The sequence below is a fragment of the Tupaia chinensis genome, unplaced genomic scaffold (assembly GCF_000334495.1).
Source record: "Tupaia chinensis unplaced genomic scaffold, TupChi_1.0 Scaffold000281_1, whole genome shotgun sequence".
In the NCBI taxonomy this organism is placed as follows: Eukaryota; Metazoa; Chordata; class Mammalia; order Scandentia; family Tupaiidae; genus Tupaia; species Tupaia belangeri.
Window position 1 is genome coordinate 2245184 of NW_006159764.1, and position 13587 is coordinate 2258770.

At 36.4% G+C, this 13587-nt stretch overlaps 1 protein-coding gene across 5 annotated transcripts in view; it reads left to right on the forward strand.

Annotated features, from left to right (window-relative positions):
- The window catches only part of PDCD10 (programmed cell death 10), a 48128-nt gene that overhangs the window by 30167 nt on the left and 4374 nt on the right, over nt 1-13587 (forward strand). For all 5 annotated transcript variants that reach the window (XM_006150291.3, XM_027772553.1, XM_027772551.1 and 2 more), the window contains 3 exons: nt 1659-1712; nt 5142-5259; nt 7086-7212. In XM_006150291.3, coding sequence (XP_006150353.1) covers nt 1659-1712; nt 5142-5259; nt 7086-7212 — 299 coding nt within the window. The remainder of the gene's footprint in view (nt 1-1658; nt 1713-5141; nt 5260-7085; nt 7213-13587) is intronic.

Here is a 13587-nt window from a genome sequence, read left to right on the forward strand (position 1 = left end):
GCATAAAAATCTATAAAGATTACATTGTTTTCCAACCTTTAATATTGTCTTTTAAAAAAATATTCAGTTGATTTTTTTTGTTGTTGTTGTTTCTTTATTTTCTGTTTTAAGGCTTTTGCCATAGGGCATGTGTGCTCACTAGAGAGACAGATAGTGAGAAGAAAAGTGAGAAATCTCCCCCCAGAAGGATGGCCACACTACAGTCCCTTTTCCTTCATTCTTCTCCTAGGATTCTGGGCACACACAGGCTTGTGAGTTTCAAGTCCTGGGGCTGGGACTCAAACCATGATGGGCATGTGAGAGTTCAATACCTTACCATGCCACCTGCCAGCCCCTCAGTTGAGTTTTGAGTTGACTAGCCCGATTCTTAGGGACTGAAGAATAGAATTTAACTGAAGCCAGTATGTTCAAGCCAGGTATTTAATTCTTCAACAAATGGAATTATTTTTATGGAATTTCATGGTTCACTGAAAAATGAGCTATATAAGTGTAAAACCAGAACACTTATCTCTTGAGATTATAAACCTCATGCATTTGACATAAAAATTAAAAGCATTTGATTAAACTTTGCTCACTAGAGAGACAGATAGTGAGAAGAAAAGTGAGAAATCTCCCCCCAGAAGGATGGCCACACTACAGTCCCTTTTCCTTCATTCTTCTCCTAGGATTCTGGGCACACACAGGCTTGTGAGTTTCAAGTCCTGGGGCTGGGACTCAAACCATGATGGGCATGTGAGAGTTCAATACCTTACCATGCCACCTGCCAGCCCCTCAGTTGAGTTTTGAGTTGACTAGCCCGATTCTTAGGGACTGAAGAATAGAATTTAACTGAAGCCAGTATGTTCAAGCCAGGTATTTAATTCTTCAACAAATGGAATTATTTTTATGGAATTTCATGGTTCACTGAAAAATGAGCTATATAAGTGTAAAACCAGAACACTTATCTCTTGAGATTATAAACCTCATGCATTTGACATAAAAATTAAAAGCATTTGATTAAACTTTTGGTTCAGTATTTTAGGTAACTATTTCTTGATCCTGATGAAATACAGGGCAAGTAGAAGCATCTCTGAAGTCCAGATGATCCAGTCTTCAGTTTGAGTATCAAGTAAACCTTTTATCAGCACGGTTTGCAAACTAGTCAGGTAGACTAATTTTCTTTTAAGCACTAGCTAAGGGATTGAAAAGCTATTTAAAACAAGTATGGGGTAAATAGGACTTAAATAATAAATGTGTCCTGTTGGCCGCTTTATATTTAACGCCCAGAGGTGCACACACAGTGTATTTGTGGCAATAGAGCACTTAGAGTTTAATCTTGATCCTTCCCGATTTTTAGTAATTAATTAAATATTTTAATTCTTTCCATAAGGACTGATGATATTGCTATTTCACCTTCTGTACGTATTTGAATAAGTCTGGTATTAAGGTAGACTATATGTTATTTTTTAAAAAAGGAATAAAGAGTACATAATTTGTCATGATTTCCACTGAAGATTTTAGATAGCCTGTCTGCTGAATTATGGCGATTTACAATAATTAACAAGTGATTTGTTAATTGAATGCTGGATGTATCAATATAATTACTACAGAAAGGGATATCAGAAATGTACTTTTCCAAAGAAAATTGATATTAATAATGATGTAAATTTTTGTTACAGCTAGAACGAGTAAATCTGTCTGCAGCTCAGACGCTCAGAGCCGCATTCATTAAGGTAAGGTACAAATAGTTTATTATGATGATTAAAGTGTGTGTTACACATAATTATAAATACCATGTGATGGTTGCCAGTTTATCTTCTTCCAGTGAAAACCTTTTCAGCCATCTTATGTCTGTTTTAGTGTATTCTGAAAAGCTTTTAACACTTTCAACACATGGAGAGTAAATGCTGTTTCCGTAGCTTCGTGTGACAAGGAAGAAGTCTTCATGGCTTTGCCTGAAGACAGAAGCGACTACAGAGAGGTCAAAGGGTCCGATCAAAGCAGATGCAAACTGGTCACAGGGAAAGGTCCTGGCAGCAGTCCTTCAGGACACTCAAGGCATTTTACTTGTTGACTTCCTGGAGGGCCAAAGGGCAATAACATCTGGTTATTATGAGAGCATTTTAAGAAAATTAGCCAAAGCTGTAGCAGGAAACACCCAGAAATGCTTCCCCAGAGAGTCTTCCACCACAAGAGTGTTCTTGCTTTTTATTCTCATCAAACAAGGGAAATTTTGCAAGAGTTTCAGTGGAAAATCATTAGCTAGTCATTGTACAGTCCTGATTTGGCTCCTTCTGACCTTTTTTTGTTTATTAATCTCAATATTTAAAGAGCTCCTATTTTTCTTACATCAGTAGTGTAGAAAAAAGACTGCAGTGATGTGAGCGAATTCTCAGGGTCCCCAGTTCTTTAGGGTTGGACTAAATGGCCGGTGGCATCACTTAAAAAGTGTCTCGAGCTTGATGGAACTTATGTTGAGAAATAAAGTTTATATTTTAATTCTTATCATTTCATTTTTCCATTAATCTTGAAGTCTCCTCTTACTAAGATGACTATTCTTAAACTGTGCACTGAGACTCCTAAAACCCCACACTGAAATCGTAGGGGTCCCATGTAGAATTTTATAAAAATTTTGAGGTTCCTACCTCAAAATGGTATAGTGGTTAAGACACTGGACTTCCTTGTGGTTGACTGCAGTTCAAGTCTCAGACCCAGTGGCTTGAAACTAACACTGGGCACGTGTGTGTGTATGCCCAAGATCCCAAGAAGAATATGGAGGAGACGGGATTGTGGCATAGCCACAAATCACCCTGGGGTGTGATTTTTTGCGTTCTGTCTCTCTGGCGAGCACATGCGCCCTATATGAAAATGTTTCCAAAAAAAATTTTTTTTGAAGGCACACAGAGATGTGCAACATCTCTTGGAAACTACTGAACTACTAGCTTGAAGTGCTCGCCTTTTCAGTGTATCTGCTGGGGCTGCATTCCTGTCAGTGATGTCCTTTGTGAAACTGGACTTCTGGCCCCTGTTGTAATAAAATGCAGGTACCATAAGAAAGTCTGTATATGCAGGAGGAAACAGGAGTGAAGGATCCAATCTAAGTCCAACTTGTGAAACTGCACAGTGCCCAGTAGGTGCACTCCCATCCCATAACTAACTAACCATGGTTAGTTAAGAATGAAGTATTGATACTTCTCTTTCACTTTATAAATTAACTTTTTTTAAGGCTATAAAGTTGGGACATAGTACTTAAAGTTGTTTGGACCTAAGTGCTGAGTAACTAGCTCTGTTGGATTGTTAAGTATTTCTTTTATCATGAAGGGTTTTGTGAACTCAGAGTTAGGGACCTCCCTGAGACATTTGTAATGTCCAGCTTTGACATTTTGCTGGCCCAGACCAACTTGGTATTGCAAACTTTGTTCTCAGACTTGCTACATTTCATAATTGTGACTTAGAGAATTGTTCTACTGGCATTCCCTGCAAACACAGAGAATGCTCCCCTGCCCCCAGATAAGTAATTACATAGGTTCTAATGTTACTTAGAAAAGGAAGGTAAACCACTGTTACCAAGCACTGAGTTATATATAATATAATGTCGCAGCAGTTCACCAAATTCATGTAACAAACCTATGCCTTATTTGGAGAACTTTGTTTTTAAAGGCAGCTCATTGTTTTTAAATAGCTTTTGTCTTAAATATATCCATAGTTGGAAAAGTCACGATAAAGTATAAAAGAAATGAAATTTAGTCAGATACACTTTATTATGAATTCCTTGAATACCATTTGACAGTAGGTGTAATGATCCAGGATTGAGATAAGTGTGTATATTTTCTCTGCCTATTCCATTCTACTTAGTTTTTGACGCTTGGGATCTAATGAAAACAAGATCGTGCAAAGGAAAGGATGATAGCACAGGAGAAAGCTGTGTCTGCAGTGATACCAGGATGGAGTAGAAAAGGCAGAGGCTAAGTGCTAGACACGTTGAAGCCAAGAGACTGCCGTCTGATTGGGTTTCTATTTGCTATTTAATATCAGGGTAAAAAAGAAAGGAAATCGTCAGTACAGCCAATGTAATTGGCATATGAACACTAAGAAATTGTGTCTGACTACCAAATTTTAAAAAGAAAATAACAAAATGGGACAAAATTGCTAAACTAAAATACGAAAATTAGCTGTGGTAAACTCAGATCTCTTTATACTCAGTCTTGAAATGACTAAAAGATTTTAGCGCCCTAGGGAAGCTGAAGAACAGAAGCAATGCAAACTCATTAGTGAAGCAAGCTCAGAAGGTAGTAAAAGGATTAATGATGTTCTGAAAACTAGTGAAGGACATTTCTAAAATAGAAAATCAAACTCACTGTGGGAACATAGTTAAGGGACTATACAACTTTAATAAACTTGAAAACTAAATTCTGTTTTTGTTTTTTTTTTCCCTGGCATTTGTTTGATTTAAATACATAGTCTCTGCTAAGTATGTGGAAAGAGTTAATGCTTAATTGCAAAGTTGAAAGCCTAGCTAATACAAAGTTAAAAATCCTCAGTGTTTTAAACTATTGAAAAGAATAATTGATATATTACCAAAATATGGGAAATCTTTATTTCTGTCATTGCTCATTATCTATGGTGGATTGGTTCCAGGCCCTCCCTCCCCCTCATTCCTCATTCCTGGGGTGCTCAAGTCCCTTATATAAAATAACATAGTAATTGCCCATAGTCCATGTACATACATCCTCCTGTGTAATTTAAATCATCTCCAGACTACATACAATACATACTGCAACACAGTAGTATATAGTTACATTGTATTATGTAAAGAATAATGACCACAAAGCTAGACATTCAGTAAAGAGGTAGCACTTGGAGTAGTCCTAGATACATAGTCTGTGTCAGCGGCACTCTGACATTTTTGGTCTGTACAGAGGATCAGCTGTACCTTAAAATGTCCAGATGGGAAATGGAACTGTAGTCCCTGTGAAAAGTTACTGATGCGTGAGCTCTCACTAAACTTAAGTCAGTGCCATCATGATACCTGCTTTGTACAGATTCCTGACCTTGATAAAAGACCCATTTAAGAAGTTCCCAACAGGTTCTAAACAGTAAAGTTTTGTCTTTAAAATGATTCTATTTTTTATATTTCAAAATGAGTTCTCCCTTTCTTACAGGCTGAAAAGGAAAATCCAGGTCTCACACAAGACATCATCATGAAAATTTTAGAGAAAAAAAGTGTAGAAGTTAACTTCACAGAGTCCCTTCTTCGCATGGCAGCTGATGATGTAGAAGGTATCGGAACGAGGACATTCCGTTTTCTGTTCGCTGGAAAGCACCCTCACGTCGTTGCCATTTAACAGAAGGGTCTCCCCCTCCCCTTCTCTCCTTCACTCTCCTCCTCTTGCTTTCCTGCACCTTTCTGTTTCTTCTCTTGAAACTAATCTATATAAAATGGAAAAGTGGTTCATTTTGCCTTTGATATTTGTGAGATTTAATTACTTGAAGCAACGCATTGCTTTTACTTGCTTACTTTAATTTTCTTCTCCATTTATAAAATATTTGGCAAGTTCTAGTTCACTAAAAGATAAGGTCTGTGGGATGGTTATTTTATTGCATGTTGACTTTAAGGAAACGCCAATTTGAAAGTAATGAGGTATTTTTTTTTAACTTCAGTACATTTTTTTCAAACACAGATTTGGGAGAGCATTATAGTAGCTATTCTTTTTTGTAGCTTTTCTCAATTGCTTTTTCCATATGAAAAATATTACAGGGCCAACTCCATGGCCTGCGTGAGTAAGGCAGCCAGATCCCACATGACCAGCTGTGTGGTTCAAGTCCCAGACTTGTCAGCTTTAAAAGTGAAATACTTGAGTGCATGCATGCACAAAATCTGAAAGGAGGGAGAGTTGGAGGAGATGGGATTGCGTCATGACTATGCGTGATAGAAGTGCTTTCTCCTCTCTGCCCCTCTGTCTCTCTCTGGAAAGGGCATGTACCTGTTTAGCACAAAAAAAAAAAAAGAGAGAGAGAGAGATGAAAAAAATTAGAAGTAGAAATTCCGTAGCTATCTTTTCACAAATTAAAAAAAATGTACAATTTTTTATGTTTATTAAGGGAGAATAAAAAGTAAATATTTTACCTGATTCCATCATTTATAAGAAAGCCTGGGATCATTAGATGGCGTAATGGTTACATTGCTGGACTCCCACATAGTCAACTGCAGTTCAAATCCTCTGAACCCAGAGGCTTCAGACTCAGCTGGGTGTGTGTATGTGTGTGCCCAAAATTCCAAGAAGAGACTGGATGAGGAGGGATTGCCGTGTGGCCACCCCCTGATGGGGTGATTTCTTGCTTTCTGTCTGTCTCTATCTTTCCAGTGAGCACACACACCCTCTAGAAAAAATCTCTCTTTAACAAAAAAAAGAAAAAGAAAGAAAACCTGTCTTTATTTAGATTTGAGCATTTGGCATTTGTAGCCATGTTAGGCCATAATATATTGATGAATTAATAGAATTTCAATGCTTTCAAGTCTACAGTGTATCTGATGGTAAGTTTATTTTGCCTCTGATCAGTCTGATTGAACCTCCTTTCCAAATAGCTGTTCTGTGATTCCAAATCTTGTATTGGATTTGTGATAGTTTTAATGATGTACCTAAAATTTTATTAGGTTTTTGGGGGACTTAGCATATTCAGTATAAGTGATTTCAGTGATTAAACTCATGTTTCCCACCGGCATCTATATGTTGTCTTTGTATTCCTTTTTATTGTCATTACTTAAATTCGGGTTTTCTTGTGAAGTGTATCTTTAGCAGACTGATGAACTTGATTAAGCCTTCCTTTTAAAAATCTTTTTATTAATCTATTTTTAATTTCATGGGATTTCCATTTAATCTGAATCAAAAATGTTTAGTCTTTTATCTTCTGGTATTTACTTGGAGAGAGCCCTAATGTTACTGCTCGAGTCAGTTGAACTCTAATGGAGTTTGCTTTGCAGCCTTGTCTTATCAAATTATCGGGCCTTTCTCCTCTCCCATTCCCCTCTTGACAAACACAGGGAATTCTTAAACTTGAATTTAGCAGAGCCGCTGATTTTTTTTATTATGTGTTTATTTTATCAGAGTATATGATTGAACGACCAGAGCCAGAATTCCAGGACCTAAATGAGAAGGCACGAGCACTTAAACAAATTCTCAGTAAGATCCCAGATGAGATCAATGACAGAGTAAGGTTTCTGCAGACAATCAAGTAAGTGTTTTGTTTTGTTTTTCCTTTTAAAAGTACTTTATGAGAACTACTCATTCTTGATACTTTTATTTTGGTATGACAATAATATTAGATTGAAATACTAGTTTGAAATAAAATTTGAAATTATTAAATGATTTGTTTTTATTATTAACTTCAAAGCTGTGGCATTGGCTTCAGAGTACAGCAACTTTTTTTTTTTTTTGGAGAGGTTTTCACTGTAGGGCGTGTGCACTCGCCAGACAGAGAGAGAGAGACATAGAGACAGAAAGCGAGAAATCACCCCCCAGGGGGAATGGTCACACCGCAATCCCTTCTCCTCCGTTCTCCTCTCGGGATCTTGGGCACGCACGCACACGCGCCCAGCGTGAGTTTTAAGCCACCGGGTCCGGGACGCGAACTGCGGTCGACTACGTGGGAGTCCAGCGACATAGCCATTACGCTAACTGCTGGTTCCCTACAGCAACATTTTTTTACAATGGTTAGTATTGTAAAAACAGTAAGTGAAATGTGCATAAACTGAAATGTAATTTGAACTACATTAGTACTGGAAAAATGTAAATGTCAGATCGAAATCAGTAGAGAAATCGGATAAATTATAGAGATTGGTAACAAAAGATACCAAAATTGCTTTTATTTCAGAAATGGAACCAGTTATTAAGACAAGAAATAATGCACTCCTAGGCTTGAATAGCATTTATAAATACTGACCAAATGGTGAACCTCTAATCTAAATCTTTGCTTTTGCAGTACAGGGCAAAAAAAAGAACACCACATATACATGAGGCCGGGAGGCTGGCTGGTGGCAGCAGCAAGAGGGGTCGGAGCACTAGAGTTCAGACCAGGGTCACTCTCTGGGATGCAGTGAGGCCTCAGAGGGTGAAGGAATGAAGGGGAAAATGCATTCATAGATAAGTGTCTTTAAACCAGAGTCTGATCAAAAATGTTTAGTCTTCAGCTTCAGTGGGTAGAAAAGCAAGGCAACTGGGAATGATTAAGTGTCACTCTGTGTGACATCTTGGTGCAGCAATGGGTAGAAATTACTTAGAAAGGATCACTTTAGCAAAAGCTTTTTTCTGGAAGAAGCTGTATCATACATAGTAACTTGGTCACTTTGAGGGACCTCACAAGACACACTTAGAATAAATATTAATATTCATCTTTTGGAAATAATATTGTTTTGTGGTTCATGTTGAGAAATGCCGTTTTGGCTAGTTTGGGTTCCTATTTGAGTGGTATGGACTGCCTATGTCCCATTTTGGAAAATGGTTTATGATAAATAGCCAACCCAGCATTTAAGGAAAGACCATTCTCTTTGACACTAATTGAGAAATATGAAAAATAGTTTTCATTAAATAGCCAAAATCTATGTAATAAGAGACAATTCCTAAGGTTTTTTTATATTTTACCTTTATGGGAAAGTCCTAATTTTATTTTTAATATGCAAAGAGAGAAGACAGTCAACTATTCATGGAGTTTTATTTTTTTAATTTGGTATACTTAAAGTAAACATGTTTAGCTCATAAAAAAATAGTGATCTCAAACCCTTTTGTTTAGATCATTTTTTCCTAGAATTTGCAAGTAATTTAGTAAATTTTCGCTGGTGTTAATAATCCTACATAGGTTGATGAGCCCTGCTTTCTTTCTGTGAAGATTTGGCGTTTAAAATAACATTTTAGCAGATTTTTGCTTCAGGTCCTCGAAGAATAGAAGTTTACAGACTCAGCGTCATCTTCCTAATAGCAGTCACTTACGTGGACTGAGGTGCTAAGCGCTGTTTCAGGTGGCTTATGTATGTTAACTTGTTACAACAGCCCTGTAGCTGATGAGGAAATTGAGGCACAGGAAGTAAAGTAACTTTCCCAAGGTCACAGAGCTGGCAGGTGGTGCAGTTGGATTTGAACCTCAGCAGTTTAATCCCAATGCCATCTCTACTACTTCCCATCTTAAATTCTTAATATTGACCTAACCTGAGGATTGAAAAAAGTTCCTGTTGCGTGCTAGTGTAATAACGTAGAATGCCAGTATATAAGAGAGAACAGTCTCGTGGTTAACAGATGGGGCAGGAGTTGTAGGCCCAGAGACCTCATTCTGTTGCTTTGACACCTCTTTTCCCCAGGGAAGTCCCTGAGACATTGTGCTAAATGGCTATTCTGACTGAAGGGCAAATCCACTTTGAAAGCCACATTATTAACAGTTATGTTTTATTAAGGAGGCTGAGCTCAAAAACTTACACAAGTCTTGTCTGTAGTCATTGACAGCGGACTTACTAGTGTCTTGTCTCAGTTATGGGGGAGTAGTAATATTTCATTTCTACTTTCTAGCATGTACTCAGTTCAACTGAATTAAGAGTAATGCAATGAAAATTTATCTTTTAACCATTTTAGGAAAGATTACTTGCGCTGGTAAGTTTGTTGATATGGATTTTATTTCTCGATGACTAAGGTATAATTATTTGTGTTACTGTGATGTATATATGTGTATATACATACATATACGGGGGGGGAGGGAGGACATCTTGATGCATATTGGTACCACCACTGTTAGTTAATTGTTTTATTAGTTAATTGTTTTACAGATTCGTAGGTAAAACTGCACCAAAATAGAAAATGGCTTATTGTTCAGGCACAATATACTGGACAATTACTAGTTCTCTTTACAATAGTTTATTTTTGTATACTTCAGGTACTTATTACCTTCTTCACAGTTTAGCAGTATTTTTCAATAAGCATATATATCAAAGGCTTCCTCCATTAAGTACTGTAAGTGTTGCTATAGGCTATAACAAAGGAGTAAAGCTGCCTGACAGCTAATATAGTTAGTTAACTTTGAACATATTGGTAGACCTAGGTCTGAATTTCCATTTCCACCTTTAGCTGTTGACCTTGACTATGCGTTGCTTAGCTTCTGTCACTCCTGTTTCTGCTTCTGATAATGAGGATAATAGGTGCGAGAAATGAAAAACAGTGACATAAAGCAATGGATAATAGTTGCGAGAAATGAAAAACAATGGCAAATAGCTAGAAATAGTATCTAGGTATTTTATGACTTATGCTAGCATTGTGAAATATGAGTTATCTTCCATTTTCTCAGTGGAATTAATTATCAAAAAATGATGCAACAAACAAATAATTTAGAAGTTCTTTTTTAATTAATGACTATTTCTGTTTGACTACATTTGAATTTAGGCAAATATTTTATAAAGTGAACTCAGGATTTTAGTAATAAGTTTAGCAAGTTTGAATTAATGGATAACTAGCAGAGACTGGTGATTTAGTAAGTCAAAAAGTAGTTGTGCATTTATCCACTTACTCTTCCTAATCAGCATTTGCATATTCTTAGACTAAAATTCATCAGAGTTTATTAGTTTCAAGTTAAGAGTTTTTATGCTGACTTCAAAATAGGTTTTTCAGAGTTGTCCAGTCTAAACCAAATTAAACATATCGCTCTGGGATCTTACCTGTAGTGTTTGTGTCAATATTGGGTTGTCAGGAAGATCATAATGCATTTTTGTACAGAAGAACAGACTTTCCTGACAGCCTAGTTTATCATACCATTTGAGTAGCACAATTAGTAGCTCTACTTTTCCATGCAGTTATATAATAAGATGCATATTTATGTTTTCCCAAAGTTGCCATACTGACTAGCTAACAGTTATTAAATTCCTTCCTAGTCTTCTCGTATTGCCAGTCCCTTACCACAGAATTCATCAGCTCCAAACTGTGCATAATTATATGACAGTTATATTACCTTTGTATTTTTCCTAGTTCTTTATTTAGTTCATTGTCTAAAGTATTTTTTGTGATGGTGTTTTTTCTCTCGTAGGAAACAAACTCCTGGGTAGTTACTAACACAGTATAGTTTTCCTAGTGCAAAACCTTGGTGCCTTAAGTGAAAATGCTCTTCTGAGTTCTTACAGAAGGTGTAATGTTTAACATAAGTTGCTGTGGATTGTTTTTAGAGAGGATTTTTAAATCAACTTGGCAGGTCATTAACAGTCTTTTGCCTAATATCAAAACAGAAGGCCAGACTTAGGGATAAACAGCCTTGGTTCTCCAGTTGGTCTGAAACAACAGTGTTTCTCAAATTTGGTCCATCAGCAGAATCACCTGGGGAGTTTTTCCTTCCACTCTCCCCTTTTAATTTTATTTTTATTATTTTCTTAAATTTTTCCAGAGAGCAAGTGTGCTTGACAGGGGCGGGGTGTGAGAAAGTACCCTTCATAGGGATGGTCATGCTGCATTCCCTTCTCTACTTTTGCCTCCTTTTGGAATTTAGGGTACACACACATTATACTGGTGTATTTTTCAAGCTACTGCTCTGGGACTCAAACCATGTATCAGCCATGTGGGATCCAGCTGCCCTTAGCACATGCCACCAGCTAGTCCCTCCTCCTCTTTTTAAAGTATAGCCTGATTATCAGCAGGTCTGGGGTAGGGGCCAACAAAATCGTCCCTTTTTTCCCCCCGGATTACTTTTTTCCCAGGTGAGTTAAGCAGCTTGTTTTGGAACTACTCTTTGGACCTGTAGAATTCAGCCTTTATCATTGTGTATGGAACATATGTGCAGCTTATCAATTAGTCCTGAAAACATACTTTATATTCCCTTTTTAGCATCATATTAAAATACACTATAAAGTGAGATTGTGTATGCACAGCTGTCTAATCACTATGTAATTTGCTTCATTATTTTCCATTTTTGATAGCCCCATCGTGGATTTGGAAAGTCTTGCATATTTAGAGATCCAACATTTTTTATTTGTTGAAATTGTAGTTCTTCTCAGCTAATGTTTATGTGACACTGTTTATTTAATAATGATGGATATATGTCCATTACTGCAGTACAGATGGATTCGATTTGCTTGAAACCATAAATGAAAAAAAATAGTTATATAACTTAAAACTGCCTTTACTCAACTGGAGGCAAAAAAATTCAGTGGACAGGGCAAATTTATGACAAATACATTGTCCTACTTCGATATGTAACGTTTTAATGTTTCAGCTTAATGCCAATGTTTGACATACTGAATAAGGAAATACTTATTGAAATATTCAATAAAAATGTCATTATCACTTGAGAATAGGCCAAAATTACTTTGTTATGCCGAAATCTTGTATGCCTGAAATTCTTAGAATGTCCACATATTTATTGAAACACGTGCTGAAAGTCGTACGTGGAGGCACAGAAAAACCTGGACACTGAGTTGTTTTGATTTGCTTTTCCTTGAAATAGTAAAGCTGAAATGATTTAGGTATGAAATAACTCTAATCTGACATCTTGATAAACAAATAAGATTATATTTGGGATGACCTAGATTTTGTTTCATTAATTCATATTTTCACACTCACCTTGCATTTGACTAAGTTTTTGTAGTAACTAGCATCCAAGCGAGTGGGTATGCAGCAGAGATTTGCCTTAGAGGATATGAAGCTAGTTGAGAATGCAAAATTACCTGAAGTTTGATTTGGCAGACACAAAATTGCTATGAAGTTAGAATGTGGAAATTGAAAAGGGCATAGATATAAAAGATAAGAGAAGTTCAGGAAAACTGGTACATGGATACAAGGAATAGTCAACTCAAATAAGAATGACTGATTTCTTTAGAAGGGGGGAGGAAGATACCGATTTTTATAGTCAAATTATGGTTGTTGGAAGGTTAAAGTAGAAGAATATTCTGACATTATCTCAGTAATTTAAATATATTTCCTAAAAAAATCATGGACAGCAAGAGTTTGGAAGAAGATGATATTAATTTTCTAGATAGGAGATAATTTAAACATCAGAACTATAATATAACATGAAATGTTAAATATAGAAGTGAGTTACATGTAATGTATAATTTTATAAAATTATTTGTTAACAAACTATAATGGCTCAAATAGAGAAAAGAAAAATAAAAAAATAGAAAAGACAGACACAGGTATGTTTATCTTTTTTAATAAAAAGAATTATTTATTTTATTTTATTTATTATTATTATTATTTTAATTTGACCAGAGAGAGGGAAAGTGAGAAAGCAAGCTGCCAGATCTGGGACTTGAACCTCAATCGGCCATGTCCAGAACCTTAACCACCTCACCACTTGTTGACCCCATGTTTATCTTGTTACAAATTTTAGTTAGTAATAGTGAATGAAACATTTTTGATCGAAAAGTTGTTAGTAGGCAGTGTTTAATCTGCAGTGCTAGAGAATCAGGATTACAGAGGGGGGTATTGGCTATAATGCCGCCCCTGCAACAAGCTAGCCAAACGCTAATTGTACTTTACAGTACTTTTGGTAACTGTCCTTACTGTAATTAAGGATGTATTATGTTTAATAATTCTGTAAAAACACATGTATATACAAGCCTCTTTCAAACGTCACAGGCCTCACAGAATG